Source organism: Girardinichthys multiradiatus, chromosome 13 (assembly GCF_021462225.1).
Source record: "Girardinichthys multiradiatus isolate DD_20200921_A chromosome 13, DD_fGirMul_XY1, whole genome shotgun sequence".
In the NCBI taxonomy this organism is placed as follows: Eukaryota; Metazoa; Chordata; class Actinopteri; order Cyprinodontiformes; family Goodeidae; genus Girardinichthys; species Girardinichthys multiradiatus.
In genome coordinates, this window is record NC_061806.1 from 23,957,717 (window position 1) to 23,973,499 (window position 15,783).

The window sequence follows — 15,783 nt, forward strand, 5'->3', positions numbered from 1 at the left end:
GAGTTATTTCCACAACCCCAAAAAAAAAAACAAATTCTTGTTTATGTGCAAAAACACTTTATCAAACATACCTTTGAAAAGGAAACAAAAAACACAAGTTCTTTGTCTTCTTTATGGTTTTAATGTACAAAAAAATAAAGAAAAAAAAAGCACAATGAAATTCACAAATCGTTTCCTCTGAATGAAAGAAAAATAAATCCTGTACAAACAGTGGGGCGATAAGGAGCTGAAAGACGAGATGATCATCTCCTCGGTCCACCTCGCCCTCGTCCCCTTCCTCTCCCACGTCCTCGTCCTCTGCCTCGACCCCGTCCTGCCACTGGGTAGACAGTTGAACACATTTAAACATTCCCCAAAGACTGACAAAATGAAGATTTAATTGCATTCTGCCTCTAAAATTTCAGAATCCTTTAAACTCATGAACTCATTTAAAAATGGGGCCAAAAAGTGGCACAATGCAATAAACGGATAGATCACTTAACTTTAATCTTTTATAAATTCTTAAAAAATACATCATTCATTAAAAATACAATTTATTAAGTAATTTGTAACTAAAAACTGTTAAGAGTCAATGAGCGGGGCCAACACTGCTCTGATTAAAATAATTGGTGTGGGGATGACTCGTGTTTACCAAGTAGACTTTAACAGGCCACAAAAACAGTAAAATTATTTTACAATGGCCTACATGAAAGGATCCATCCAATAATGAAATAACCTTTTACTGTAAGGGTTTAATATACAACTTATATATTGCACTGAATTATTTAATCATGCATTTAATTATACATTTGTTTATGAATGCTGTTTCAATGTTATTTTACTTGGGATGCACATAAATAGGATTTCTTTTTTGTTGCACCTTTAGTCCTTGAAATAGCAAAGCAGGTTTTTAGCAAACATCCCTTATTATAGATGGACATGAGCAGAAACAGATCAAACAAAACGATTGAGAACAAAATATAATTAAACCACATCCTGAGGAAATCAACAGAACAAATACATACAGCACATATTCACATATTTAAAGTACTTTTGTTTAAAAGGAGGGATTTGTTTTGCACCTTTTTAAAGGCTAAAAAGTGTTTCAAAGAGAGAGGACATGCTGCGTGTTGTGGTTTATAAATGTAGAATCCGCCATATAATGTGGAAAAAAAGTCACAGAACAGCAGGAGACATTGAAGTCACCATATGCCTAAAAGATTGTTTTCAGATCATGCACTCACGTTTGTTATGGTATGGCAATCTGTGCTTATTCTAAATAATACAGTCTGCTGCTTAGTTAGACATCGTTTTAAGGTGGGAATAACAGCTTCATATGTTATTAAACTCATTAAAAGAATCACTCTGCAGATTACTACATGTTTTCAGTTTTTTACAGTCTTATTTTGGCTTGCAGGTTGCTGTATCCCCTCTCACCATCTAAGCACAAATTAGTGAAAACAGTAAACATTCGCATCTTTGTTATTGCCTCAGGAAAATTCCTAATTACCAGAAGAAGAAAAAACCCTCAAAGGACAAAAAAGCTACTTTGTTTAGAACACATGAGCTACAGCAATGGGCCAACAAGGAGACACTTCTTCTTATTTATCTGTAAACTTCACCTGAATTCATGTTCATAAATGGTAACATTGGACCTCAGGGTTTCTTCAAAGATACCGAGACAACATGACTTGAACTCAGCTGGTGTCAAAGGCTCCAAGTCAGTCAGTATAGAAACAAGCAAACCTAATAACCAATCGGTGGTATTATTGCAGCATTTAAAAACAACATTGTTATCTTGATTTCTCACCTGCTTCTCTCTTCTTGGATTTGATCTTCGGCTCTATGTCCACCAGCAAGGTGTCCAGAGGAAGGCTGTCCGGCAGGATGAAGTAGCGGATGTTGTTGCCTCGAATGCTCAGCGACTCAAGCTGAGTGGGCTCCCTGTTCTTCAGAGTCATCTTCACCGCCTTCAGGTGGGTGTTCATGCTCACATCAACACCTACAAAATAAAAGGACAACCACACATAAAAAACCTGGAGAGCAAACACAGATCTACAACTTGCCAACTATTTAAATAAGTAATAATTACAGCACCACATTTTCATACCATAATTCAGAGGTTACTGTAGTTTCAAACGTGTCGCATTTAATAAAACCACTAACTATGATGGCATAAAACAGTCTTGCAGCAAAAAAAAAAAAATAGTCATTACAAAACAGTCAAATTGAACAACTGGTCAAAACATGCACGTTTTGGATTAATAAAACTTAAAGAGTTTATGGCTGAAATCATCTGAAACAAGTCGTTTTAACTGAATTAATACTTTAGCACCCGTTTCTGCACCCAGAGTTCAACTACTTTATCAGCATATACCTGTAAACAGATCTACCAATAATAGTTTTAAACCGGTGATAGTAATATCAAAAAATCCATGTACAGCTGATAGTTCAGGCCGATTCATTTTATAACCCCTTCCTTCTTAAGAAACTGAATCCAGACACACACTTGCTAATAAACTACCAACCACATCCAAGTAGAATTAAAGAACAAATGTGTGTAAAGAGCTGCAGCATGCAAAAGACAATGACATGACACTTTTCAATCAGGTTTTTAGGGCTTTGCAGAGACCGGCACCCAGTGTTCAATTCAACTTCAGCATTTAGTACTAAATCCTCCTTATGGCCTATGAAGAGAAGTAAATTGGCTCCAACAACCCCCTCAAGATCAAAATGGTCTTCTGCTTGTTTCTTGATCCAGACTTAAGTAACATGGGGATTAGCTTTACATTAGGACGGTCAACTATTCTCTACAGGTTTTTCCGTTTGCCTCAACTGTGTTCAATACAGCTTTGCTTTCTGTTTGTATTTTTGATTACCTCATAATTTACTTTGTTTTTAATTGTTACTTATGCTTTGAAAAGTGTTTTTTTTTAATGCAGCTTTACCTAACTTTCATGCAGGGAAAGAGAGACTGATTACACTTATTGTTTCCAACGACCCATGGAAAAGGTAATTTACACACCCTTGGTTCTTACCTGTGATGGTGCCATGAACCTGGGTCCCATTCTTTAGTTCAATGGTGACAGTCTCATGGCTGAGCTTCATCAAAAACCTGTGGACAATATTGTACAGCATTGCAGGTCTGTTACAAACTCTGGGCACAACTTTTTACTACACCTGAATGTTTTATTGGATTGTTGTAGTTGAGCCTAGCATTAGCTGGTTAGCCCGTCTTGCTAGCTACTAGATGTAGAGTTTTCAGCGAAGCAAAACCCTAAATAAACAGACAGGATGAATTTACTTCAACGACGAAACAAAAAACGAAATAACCAACCGTCTTTATTATGGGCGCAAAACAAACAGAAGCTCAAACTTCAATTAATAGATCAATGCAGACGTACCACTCAGACTGAGCTAAGCTAGCTCCATGTCGCCTAAAAAAGTAACACCGAAGGTATTATAAATGCAACAGAATCAAAAGTCTACGTGAAATCGTCGAGCCATTTCAGTTCACCCCCCCACCCTATTGTAACACCGCTCAGCCGCCATTCATTTTGAAGCTCTTCCCGCCTCTTCACCGTCGACCCGCTTCCAATCTAACCTCATCCGTCTTTATCGGCTCGATTTTCTCATCTCATGATCCCGCACACGTCAGACAGTGAGCCCCCGCTGACGCTTACCTGACTAGTTTCATGGTGGTGGTAAGCAGCAGAGAGAAATCCTCCACTGAAGAGAAAAATTACAGCGATCGTCTGAAAACACAGGCCGCCGCCGTTGTACGTAGAAGAAACGTTCAGGGATATGACGTCATCAAGGAGCTCCCGAGAAAAGAGATTCTTCATTACTGCCGCCTATTGGTGGAAGGAGGAATTTTACTGTACAAGGCTTCTGACTATTGGCATTCAGGGTTAAATTAACCTTTGAATGTTCAGGCACATATAAATACTAAAATAAATGACATTGTTGTTAAGTGGAAGGAAATGTGTACATAGTTTTAACACTTATGTGATGTGAAAATGTATTCAGATTCATTGATGCTACATAATATAATCCAGTGTAACGAATAGTCTTTACAAGTCACGTAATTCATAGTCTGTCTGAACATTCCCCATGTTAAAGCAAAGTGGGGGTGCCATCATGCTGTTGGGATGCTTTTATTCAGCAAAGAATATGAAAACCATTTAGGGGATTTGCAGTGCTTTTCATTTACCTTTGAAGGGTTATATTTTAAAAATCTATGTTTTGTGAGGTTTGGCTTGCGCAAAAATTCTTGTGCCAACCTTAATCTTTTTTTGGTTAGTAAAATGTCATTAACGAAATAATGTCTGCGATACCTTTCTTGTTGGAGTTATTACGTATAACCTTTATCTTCTACCCTTCTCAAACTTCTTTTCAATTTTCTTTAAACGATCTTCATGAAATGTTCCACATTTCATTAGGATCTTGAATGTTACCTGCTCTATCTCTTATAAGGCTTCTCGATAAATTTCGTTTCTTATTTTTCCTAAGAAGGAAGCTGATACCAGTCAAATATTACCTATATGATAATAGATTTGACCAAAGACATTTAAAATTTAAATTTATAACTCCATATCTCCTATTTTAAACACAGTCCATGTGTAATTTGACATCCTAAACCCTTTTTTTAGGCTCTTCTCATTAAGATACAATAAAACTTGGAAATTAAGAATGGATTTCCACTGCAGAAACAAATCTGCTTTATATGTATTTGGGTTGACATCACAAGAGGCACAAGAATTGAGCTGATCAGCTTACATTAATAAAGACTGGGTCAGATGAGCGTGACAGTTAATATTGTATGTTTATATTCCTCTTTAAAATTTTCCACCTAATTGGTTTCTATGCATATTTGTTACTGTATTCAGCTTGTATCATCTTCTCATATATTTATTTGATTTGCTGACAGTTGCATTCCATACTCTAAACTCGTGTTGCATCAGATAACCCAAACAACTGCTCTCTTTGTGAGTGAAGATCAATTGGGTTTTATCATTTCCCTTCTTCTGTCCGGTTCTGCTAGGGTGAAGTAGGTGATTAACTAGTCAGATCTGCAGGAAAAATGGCTGGGACTTGAAAATGGTAAATGGGCTGGAAGAGATTGCTTGATGATGTAAACTTTGAATTTGTCTGTGCAATGTTCCTTTTCCATGTGTTTTATTGCTACCAAATCTTCCTATAATCAATGCATTGTTCTCATATAAAGCTTAGAATTAGGTATTTCATAAGACAGAAAAAAAGGGTAATAAAAAAAACACAAAAAAGGGTACTTAAAAAGACTACACACATGCACTTCAAAGTTTGTTTTTTGGGAGGACTTTCATAATAAAATAGCAAAACCAATAGGAAACTTGACCATGACATGTTGTGTAGCATCACACCAAATCTAACATGAGTTTAATTGATTTTACTTCAAATCAGTGTAGTACCTTTAAATAGAAGCTGCTTCACCACCACGCTCCACTGAAGTATTAGAAATATCTCACATCTTCTAACAGCTCTGTACTCGTACTCGTCGTCTTCCGCTTATCCAGGACCGGGTTGCGGGGGCAGCAGACTCAGCAGAGACACCCAGACGTCCCTCTCCCCAGACACCTCCTCCAGCTCCTCTGGGGGAGCCTAAGGCGTTCCCAGGCCAGCCGAGAGACATAGTCCCTCCAGCGTGTCCTGGGCCATCCACTGGGCCTCCTCCCGGTGGGACGTGCCTGGAACACCTCCCGAGGAAGGCGTCCAGGAGGCATCTGGTATAGTTGCCCGAGCCACCTCAACTGGCTCCTCTCGATGTGGAGGAGCAGTGGCTCTACTCCGAGCTCCTCACCCTATCTCTAAGGGAGTGCCCGGCCACCCTACGGAGGAAGCTCATTTCAGCCGCTTGTATCCGGGATCTCGTTCTTTAGGTCATGACCCAAAGTTCATGGCCATAGGTGAGGGTAGGAACGTAGACCGACCGGTAAATCGAGAGCTTCGCTTTTCGGCTCTGCTCTGTCTTCACCACAACGGACCGGCACAGCGCCCCCATTACTGTGGCCGCCGCACCAATCCGTCTGTCGATCTCCCGCTCCATTCTTCCCTCACTCGTGAACAAGACCCCGAGATACTTAAACTCCTCCACCTGAGGCAGGTGATCAGTGGACAGCTCAGCCCCTCTCTTCACCAGAGTGTCCAAAACATGCGGCCGAAGGTCTGATGATACGACAACAAAGTTGATCATCGACCTCCTGCCTAGGGTGTCCTGGTGCCAAGTGCACTGATGGACACCCTTATGTTTGAACATGGTGTTCATTATGGACAATCCGTGACTAGCACAGAAGTCCAATAACAAAACACCGCTTGGATTCAGATCAGGGAGGCCATTCCTCCCAATCACGCCTCTCCAGGTGTCACTGTCGTTTCCCACGTGAGCGTTGAAGTCCCTCAGCAAAATAATGGAGTCCCCGGGAGGGGCACTATCCAGCACCCCCGACAGGGACGCCAAGAAGGCCGGGTACTCCACACTACTGCTCGGCCCGTAGGCCGAAACGACAGTCAGAGACCTCTCCCCGACCCGAAGGCGCAGGGATGCGACCCTCTCATCCACTGGGGTAAACCCCAACAATAGACGGCTGAGCTGAGGGGCAACAAGCAAACCCACCCCAGCCCACCGCCTCTCCCCGTGGGCCACTCCAGAGTAGAAGAGAGTCCAACCCCGCTCAAGGAGATGGGTTCCAGAGCCCACGCTGTGCGTGGAGGCGAGCCCGACTATTTCTAGTCGATATCTCTCGACCTCCCGCACAAGCTCAGGCTCCTTCCCCCTCAGCGAGGTGACATTCCACGTCCCTAGAGCCAGCCTAAGCATTCGGGGATCGGGCCGCCGCCCAATCCTCTTTGTACCGGTCCCTCACGGTTCCCCCTGCAGGTGGTGGGCCCACTGGGGGATGGCGTTGCATCTCTCGTTCCCGGGTCCCGCAAGGAGCAACCCGGCCACCAGGTGCTCTCCGGCGAGTCCTGACCCCAGGGTGGGACCCTGGCTCCGCCGTACCGGGCAACGTCACGTGCCTCGATATATTAGTCCTCATGAAGGATTCTTGACAGTTTTGTCCACTTTCTTAAAAATGTCTTATTCGATTAAAGTTCATCTGATGTAGTTGTTTGACCTGTTTGACCTGACCTCTTCCTTTATCTTCCGCTTGCCCAGTCTTTGCATGTTTGTCCTAATTACAGTTGCAATTAGTGAACTCCAGGAAAACACAGCAACACATTTCACTTCTTTTTATTGAGTAAACTCAGCACTGACACTTTCACTTGTAGATTTGGCAACACATCACACCTTTCTTGAGACCAGGCGGGAATGTATCAAGTAAAATCTATGAGAGTGCAATTCCCCTTTTGTTTTTTAGGTTATGGAGTTGTTGGTTCAGCGCAATTAATCAAAAATACAATGAGGGGCACAAAATGGCACTGGATAATTATTCAACACATACAACCCACTTCTACTTGAAAAGAAAACCCAACTAAAACAATCATTCCTCCTCCTGCCAGCTATACTGGTGTAAAATGAAGACATCACATTTAGTGCTTTTATTGTTGTAAGAGAAAACAGATCTGTAAGTGTACAGACACGTAATCTGAAACGTTATAGCTCACACCGGTTCCTCGAACATCGCAATAACTTTTCTGAAATGTGGAAGAAAACTGTCACTTCAAACCTCCCTTTTTAAAACCATTCATTGTAAATGACGCAACCGCACTTTTGGGGGAAAAAATACTTCAGCTGCAACAGATCTTGAGCCACAAAGGTTTGATTAAAAGCACCAATGCAATCTCTGACCACAGCAGGCAGTGTTTGAATCTCCTGTAAACATTACAGCAGGGCATACATGATGTAAAGATCCAGCCTGAGTGAAGAAGAACAAATTTAAACATTCAGATAAACCGGTTGCTCATCGAAGTGTAAAACCTCCTAAAAACTGTGGGGCTCATTTAGGAAAACAGGTGTTAAAGCGGTGCGTCCTCCATTTTCTTTAAATAAAATCTTTGCTCTGCAGGTTTAAAAAGTAAAAACTATAATAAATATCAACAAACAAGAAAAAAAAAGGCACACAGACCAAAAAAACTCTGGTTTTAACAAGAAAGACAATCTCTCTGTTAGTTAATAAAGGATAAATTACAGTAAAACCCAACCCTCATCCAATCAGTTACAGCACACTGTACCAGTCATCAGCTGAGGAGTAAATATGATCTGCCTTCACCTACAGTACCTACAGTAAAATTAATTGTTACTCTGTCTCAGATATTATGTGCAAAACTCTTAAATCAAGCAGAACACAGTAAAATAAGAAAACATCTAAATGGGCAAATATAGGCTTGAAGTATCTTTCCTCATTTAAATGTCAGGGGAAAATAATAATGCATTTAATGACTTTTTCTGTAGTGTGAATTCTCTTTGAGAGTCTCAACTTAAATGTTTACATAATAAAACTTATTTAGGTTAGATATCAGCTAATAATCCAATGCATGTTACCCCCCAATCAATTTGGGGGATTTAATGATACATTTCCCACATTTTTCAGGGGTAATTAGTTGAACTTTTAAAACAAAAATTGGTGTAGATTTCCTTAGGCTCAAACATAATCACTAATCTTTAGTTTTATGTGCCTTAGATAGCTGCACCCTACCTGTATGCTTTCTGCAGCCATAAACAAGCTGGTTGGATATTTGACAGCTTTTCTTATCAGAAATGGTAGAGATAATTTATATTAGTTTGTTTCTCAGCACAGACTTTGCTTTTATCCTTAGCCCATAAAGTTTTATATTTGATGTGTTGGAACACCCGGCTTTTATCAATATTCAATCAATCTGATGTAAACTGTCACTCACACAGGGCAGGAGGTTTGAACCTCCAAAGACCCGTTATATGAACTGGAAACTCAGGGTTTCCCTCCAGAGTGAGGCAAGCTTCACATCGCCACAGGTGCCGACTAAGAGAGAAGTGCGTTCTCTTCTTCTACTGAAATTTTGCTGTTAGGTAAAAATGTCTTCAGACCAGACAATGAATGGGGTATTTGGCCACAGTGACAAGAGGGATGTTGGGAGGACTCCAGGTGAAGCTTGCCACCTAAGAACACCCTACCTACTTTGAAGCATGGTGGTGGTAGCATCATGCTGCGAGTCTGTTTCACTTTTTTCACTGCCTGTAGTAGTGTATAGCATAGGACATCCAAATTCTTCAGCTTCACCTCCTATCAGCAATTAGAAGCAAAGCAAGTTCTGAAACAGATACAAGCAGTCAGACATTAGGCGTCTAGAATGGCCCAGCCTCAAGTCAACCGATTTAGATGAAAGCTACCATTTCATTTCTGATAACAAATCCAGCCAGAATTATGCCAAAAACGGGCTGATAGCTACAAAGAGAGTGGTTGAGGTCCATCTTGCAAGGCACATTGAGCTAAATATCGGGGCGTGGGCACATATTTGAGCCTGTATGTATAATTCTGACCATGTGGACTGTGGAGAAGATCTCAAATAAGTTCAAACTTATTCATCTAATTCTTTAAAAACAAAAATCACTAAAGATGGTGGTTGAAGAATTGTTCCATAGTGGAAAAAAATAAACCAATAAAAGCCCAAAATGAGTATGAAATGATGGTCAATCTGAAGTGCCTTTGAGCGAATACCTTGAGGAGGGTTTAGACTTCCCTGCAGCAGAAACACAACAGTACAATGTAAGAGTGATGCAGGAACGATCAATGTGTTGGCACCAACAGCAGGCACGGGAATGTGAAGTAGGCCCCTCTGATTGTACGGCGCGCCCATCAGGCTCCAAGTTTACGGCAACCGTCTGGTTCGACTCTTGGAGCCAGAGAACAGGCTCACGGTTGTGGGTCAGTGTGTCAATCAATCAATGAATCAATCAATCAATCAATCAATCACGTGTTAAAAGATGAGACAAGTTTTGATTGCAGCACCAACACTTCATCCCTAACAAACTGAGGAAATAAATATGAGAAGCAAGAGTATAAATAACAATAAAAATCAAACCATGGAGCTGTTTGTGTTCTGATATCAACAGCTTTTCTTTCACGTATTTATTTTAATGAATAATTTGTTGTCTGTTTCTGGTGCAGACAAAAAGCACTTTAAAATGTCCAACCTGTGTGTGACATCATAAATACAGTATGGTACATCCAGTAAACGCTCTGTCTGTCCTTCTCTTTACCTGTACCCTTTATCTCGCTGTCACACCAAGTGTTCCTGCTCCTCCCACTCCTCAGGTGACCTGCCCCCCTCTAACTGCAGGACAATGTCTGCCTCCCTCTCTGTGGCTGGGTCAGTGTGAGTGTGACTGCTTCTGCGCTGGCTGTGTGACCGCGGGTGTGTGTGCTCTTCGTCCAGCGACAGGTCCGACACACACCCCGTGTTCACACCCTCCTCTCTGACGTCTCTATTTTCCAGCTCTAGAGAGTCGGGCCTCGACCTCTTTGGGGCCTCCCCGCCGTCTACTGCTTCGGGCTCGCCCTCCAGGGGCTGCCAGACCGGGGCGGTGGTCCCATCCCTCTGTGCCTCGGTGTGTGTGTCGGGAGAGGAGTCCGTTTCTGTGGTGGGCGGGGATGGGATGAGAGCCAGATTCTGGGGGTTGTTCTGGGGGTTTATGTTGTTGTTGAACCAGGCCATGATGTTGTCCAATAGTTGAGCGCTTGCTGTTGGGTCCAAAGCCTCCAGGCTCTGAGGGTCACTGGGGGTGAAAGGGCCCCCTGGTGGAATAACTGGAGAAAGCAGCAGCTCTGGCTCTAGCTCTGGTGATGGGAGGCACAACTGGACAGGAGGCTGAGGCTCTGACCTGGGATGGTGGTCCAGAGCGTAGGTGGAAGGATGTTCTGCAGTGTAGGAGCTGCCTGGCTGGTAGGAGGAGTCTGCTTTGTCATGATCCTGGTTAAACAGACTAGGATGAGAGGGGTTATGAGTGCAATCCAGTGCACAGGAGGCAGTGTGTTCACCCTCAGCTGAATAGAGAGAAGAGCTGCAGTAGCTCTGCTCTTTGCTGTCTTGATGAGGATCTGTGATGGCGATATGATCCAGCACATGTAGAGTGGATGCGTTCTGGTCCTGTCTATGGCTGCAGTCGCTGTAAGGATCTGTCAGCGCGCTGTGGCTGTATGTGGGGTCTGTGTCCATGTTGTAAGGAGTAGTTATGTTCCCCAGTTTCATAAGGCTGTCTCCCAGCTCCAGCAGCTCCGCGCTGAGGGTGGGAGGAGGGGGCGGCAGGGGGAGGGAACTCAGTATTGATGGCTGTGAGGTGGAATCTGTCCTGTTTGGGGGTCGTGGAGCGTCCAGGAGGGATGTGGGGAATGAGGAGCCTCGGGCTCCTGGAGGATCCTCAATGTTGAGGGAGTGCAAAGCAACGTCAGCCAGATCTCCTGCAGTAACCGACCTCCTCTCCGGTCCTCTCTCCAGTCCGTGCTCCAGCTCTGCTCCTCCATCCAGGCCCTGCTCTCTCCGGGACTCCTGGAGCGACAGCTGGATGGCAAGGAGTATATTCGGGTCATCTTCGTCAAGGGACCCCAGCGCTCTTCTGCGACCTTCAGTCCTTTCTGTGGGATCTGAAACAAACAACAAAAAATACCACAGTAAAACATGGCCTGCTATGTTTGACTGGATTGTAAACCGATTCAAGTGATCACAGTGTTTGTGTGCTTCGATCGGACCAGACTGATGGAGTAATAAAGAAAAATCCTATTTGCTGGCTGTCTGCTGCACTGACAAATCAGTTATTTATAAAGGCAAGAATGGAAGCTGCATGAGTATTCCTGAAAATTAGACAACTGCCCCCTAATAAGACTGAAAAGTTCACAAGATTTTACCTTTTAGTGATAAAAGATACACTGCCTTGTAAAAATGTTCATGCCTCTTTTACCTTTTCACTTTTTGTCACATTAAAACAAGTGATAGACCAACACAAAGTTCTGCACATTTGTGAATGGGACGAAAAAGGAAACATGGTTTTCTACATCTTTAACAAAAAAAATAAATCAGAAGTGCTATTTGCATTTCTATTCAGCCTCTTTACTCTGATACCACCAAATAAAATCCAGTGCAATCGATTGTCTTTAGAGTCACCCAACTCCACCTGTGTGTAATTTAATCTCAGTAGAAATCCAGCTGCTCTGTGAAGGCCTGAAATGATTTTTAGGAAAGGCCAAGGTAACTCTGGAGGACCTGCAGAGATCCACAGCTCAAGGGGATAATCTGTCAACAATATAGATCTAACTTTCATGAAGCGCTATAAAGCAAGCTGTTGTTGAAAGAAAGTCGTAAAAAGTCCCATTTGCAATTGGACTTTGCCATGTGATGCAGAAAAGTAGCACTGCACATCACCTAAAAACACACGATCATTATGGTGGATCATGGAGCTGGCAACATCATGCTGTGGGTTGCTTTTCTTCACCACAGACAGAGAAGATGTTGTTTACAATTTAAAGGAAGAGGGATGAAGGTAAATCCAGGACTCCTGGCAGAAAACAGTCTGCAGAAAACTTGAGACTGGGGCAGGTGTTCAGCTTCGAGCAGAACCAACAACCAGAGCTGAATCCAACTGAGAATGAGTTAATGTTCATAGATGTTCTACATCCAATCTGACTGAGCTTGAGCCATTTTAGAAAGAATAATGGGTAAAAACTTCAGTCTGTTCATGACTCCAAAAGGTAACTCCAAGTGTTGACTCTGGATTTTGTGATTATTATTTGCAAAAAAATGTTGAAAATAATTTTTCACTATTATGCACTGCTTTTATGTTGTGCCCATAACGTTAAATCCTACTAACGTACATTGCAGTTTCTGGTTCTAAACATGACAAAATTCAGGTGTTAATAATTTTGCACAGCACTGCATAAAAGCTACTGCTGGACCTGTGTTATCGGTTCTCCTGCTGGTCTCTGGTGTGTTGCTGCTGCTTCTGAGGTTGTGCAGACTCAGCATGTCTCCTCTGCGTCGTGGTCTGTGTCTACGACGGTACTGAATGTCAGCGTAATCCTGCAAAGAGCCGTCGCGTTAGGCCACTACAAACCAATTTGGAACAGGTGTCTCGTAAAGTAGTTCATAATGAGCAGGTGTACAGTCACAAGAAACAACATTTAGGCCATGCATTTTCACATTATGCCAGGGAACTATGGTGCGTTACCTGCGACTGTCTCTCTCTGTCATCTCTTGCTCCCATTACAGAGTGACGGCTTCCCATCTTAACACACATAAGCACACTATGTCAGCTGCAGTCATGCTGTAGGGGGACCTCATGCACCAGCAGGTCAGTAAAAGTTAGGTTTGGGAAGCCTCAACCAAAAAGTTTAGCTGAACAAAAATGTAAGCGCTTCATTGTTTAACAAAAACAGTTGTTTTTTTTCTAGATACCTCAGGTGATGCAAAGCCAAGGCACTCCCAGTCCCATGATCCTCCAGGGTAACTGAAATACACAAACAGATTCATACCCAGGTTCCTACACATTTTCCAAGTATAAATTCCATAGTTTCAGATTTAAAGGTTCATTTCAAATTGGAAAAAAAAAATTTAAAAACAAAATCGCAAAATGGGAGAAAGAAGGGGGTCAAGAAAGGGAAATAGGAAACACGAGAGGGAAGAAAGGAAGAAAGGAAGGACAACCCAGAAAAGAAAGAAAGGATGGACAAAAGGATAGAAGGGAGAAAAAAAGGCACACAAATAAGGAGGAGTGGAGGACAAGGAAGGAAAGACACAAGAAATTAAGGAAGGAGGGGCAGAATGAATTAAAGAAGGATGGACGAAAGGTAAGAAATACAGAAGTGCGGGAAGAAAGAAAGGCAAAAAAGCAAAGGTAGGACAAAGATGCAAGGATAAGAACAAAGCATTTATACAATTGGATAGGGAATAAAGTCTAAAAATCCAAATATATTTCTGTACTCCAAATTTCATTTTTCATATTTATCCAGGCCTGGAAAATATTGGAATCAAATTCCAGAGCTTTTAAGACTATATAGCAGGTCCATGTCCAGGTTATTGTCTTTATACAGCGAACCTAAGGTTAAAGATGGGGGCGCACCGATCGATCAGCTGGCCAATAGATCGGCCCCAATTTCCCTAATTTTGGTTAATTGGCGATCGGCTGATACTTACATGTGAAACCGACTTAACTACTTGTCCAGCCTGTTGTGCAAGTTTTATTTGTTTGTTTTTAAAATGTTTAAATGAAAAACTAAAGGAACTGCAATGCTCTTGACTTTTCATTTATATTTGGGAGCGCTGCCTCATGGCCAGTTAAAACAAGTCTTTATTGTTTTGGGGGTATTGTTCAATGTTTTTCAATAAAATAAGATTGGAACATTGAAGGTGTATTATGGCCTTATAAACACCTGACAGTGTCAGTAATAAAAATAAAAAAAATCGGTGTCGGCCAAAATTGGAATCGGCAGTTCAGGATTTTTAAAAATCGGCGATTGGACAGAATGCTGCAATCAGTGCACCCCTAGTTAAAGCAACAAGAACAACACTGTTAATAGGCAGCTTTTCGCTTACTTCCTGCGGGGAGGATCTGGAGAATCGTTTGGAGCGACACCACGTGCCACAGATGCCAGGAACTCCTGCCTCTTCTGCTGCACCAGGCGCGCTGCGCTTATTATTTTGTGCCGCGGTGTCCTGAGGTATGGCCGGTTAACTTTCTGAGCCAAATCCTCTACCACCATTTCCAGGTCGGTCTGAGGGAGACACAGGGACAGGATGGGGACCCACAGAATCAGAAATCTCTGAAATGGTTCCTGCTTTGTAAATTAGGACAGATTACCTGCATGAGTTCAAATATCTCCTTCTGCGTGCTGCCCTGTTGCAGAAAGAAGCCGTATGGGTAAGAGCACTTCAGCACACGCCGTGTCTTCAGCAGCTCAGTCACACCATCCTCAATAAAACGGGTATCTGGGGGAGTACCCTCACCTGTAGGCGAAAAGATACACATGTACTCAAGAACGTTGATCCAGCTGGCCCTGTTATATATAAACAGGAAACGCATATGAGAACCCTGCGAAGGGAAATTTTCAGACTTACGGCTAATAAAGGCTCTGCTCAGATGCTCCATCTTCTCTTTAGCGGTTTTCAGCAGCTTCTGCTCCAGCTGACCCACACATATGGAAAGACACAATATGCATGTAACAAATGTGAAACACAACACACGTATGAGGAAGCTAATTGCTAAAAAGTGTGTTTGATACCTTGTAACTGTGTTCATGGTTCTTGAAGCGAGTGTAGTAGTGCATGAAACGGTCCAGCTCCTGGAAACTTTTGTGCTTCTTTTCTGCCTGGAAAAGCATGAAAACACATTAAATAAAATTCTCTATGTCATTAAGGACTTGTAGTAAATGTGTCATTGTATAGTACATAAGAGGCATTTGGACATGAAGTGCTATTAACATTGGATTTGGACAAGGATCTCCAAGAATGATTGAATATTGCTGGACATCAGTGTGAAGGCAAGCATGACACGACTGCACTCTTTCTAATCAGCACAAAGGTTTTTCCCTGCAGTTTTCCTGATCATTCTACGCACAATGCTACCTCCACTGGCATCACATCCAAGATATTTCCTCACGATCTCTGGAACTTAAATTAATTGTTGATGTAACATTGCTGTCCTTTGTTGCAGTATGAACAATGGTAAGAAGTGATTTACACCTAGGCCTGTTACAGCAACAAATTTCACTGGACGATAAAACTGTCCCAGAAATTAATGCGATAAACAATTATATTGTTGTTTGGAGACCATCTTCAACTAGCTACACCCTCTTAAAGATC

At 42.3% G+C, this 15,783-nt stretch overlaps 2 protein-coding genes across 5 annotated transcripts in view; both read right to left on the reverse strand.

Annotated features, from left to right (window-relative positions):
• Positions 1–101: 101 nt before the first annotated feature.
• snrpd1 (small nuclear ribonucleoprotein D1 polypeptide) lies at positions 102–3,816 on the reverse strand. Its single transcript, XM_047383214.1, has 4 exons — positions 3,663–3,816; positions 3,018–3,094; positions 1,790–1,981; positions 102–319 (listed from the first exon to the last, which is right to left on the reverse strand). The coding sequence occupies exons 1-4, from the start codon at positions 3,674–3,676 to the stop codon at positions 243–245; spliced, it is 360 nt and encodes a 119-aa protein (XP_047239170.1). The 5' UTR covers positions 3,677–3,816; the 3' UTR covers positions 102–242.
• Positions 3,817–7,233: 3,417 nt separating this feature from the next.
• LOC124879376 (ankyrin repeat and IBR domain-containing protein 1-like) overlaps positions 7,234–15,783 on the reverse strand; it is a 31,273-nt gene continuing 22,723 nt past the window's right edge. For 3 of the 4 annotated variants that reach the window (XM_047383907.1, XM_047383906.1, XM_047383905.1), the window contains exons 14-21: positions 15,204–15,290; positions 15,040–15,106; positions 14,783–14,928; positions 14,518–14,696; positions 13,381–13,432; positions 13,154–13,210; positions 12,882–13,005; positions 7,234–11,576 (exon numbers count right to left, since the gene is read on the reverse strand). In XM_047383907.1, the coding sequence (XP_047239863.1) occupies positions 10,216–11,576; positions 12,882–13,005; positions 13,154–13,210; positions 13,381–13,432; positions 14,518–14,696; positions 14,783–14,928; positions 15,040–15,106; positions 15,204–15,290 (2,073 nt within the window). In that variant the 3' untranslated portion in view covers positions 7,234–10,215. The remainder of the gene's footprint in view (positions 11,577–12,881; positions 13,006–13,153; positions 13,211–13,380; positions 13,433–14,517; positions 14,697–14,782; positions 14,929–15,039; positions 15,107–15,203; positions 15,291–15,783) is intronic. The other variant, XM_047383908.1, reaches the window with a different exon arrangement.

Excerpts from the sequence above, each read along its gene's own strand:
- snrpd1 (XM_047383214.1), bottom strand. Across the intron at positions 1,982-3,017 it reads GGTTCATGGCACCATCACAG|GTGTTGATGTGAGCATGAAC; the intron begins GTAAGAACCAAG and ends TTTATTTTGTAG. Across the intron at positions 320-1,789 it reads ATCCAAGAAGAGAGAAGCAG|TGGCAGGACGGGGTCGAGGC; the intron begins GTGAGAAATCAA and ends CTGTCTACCCAG.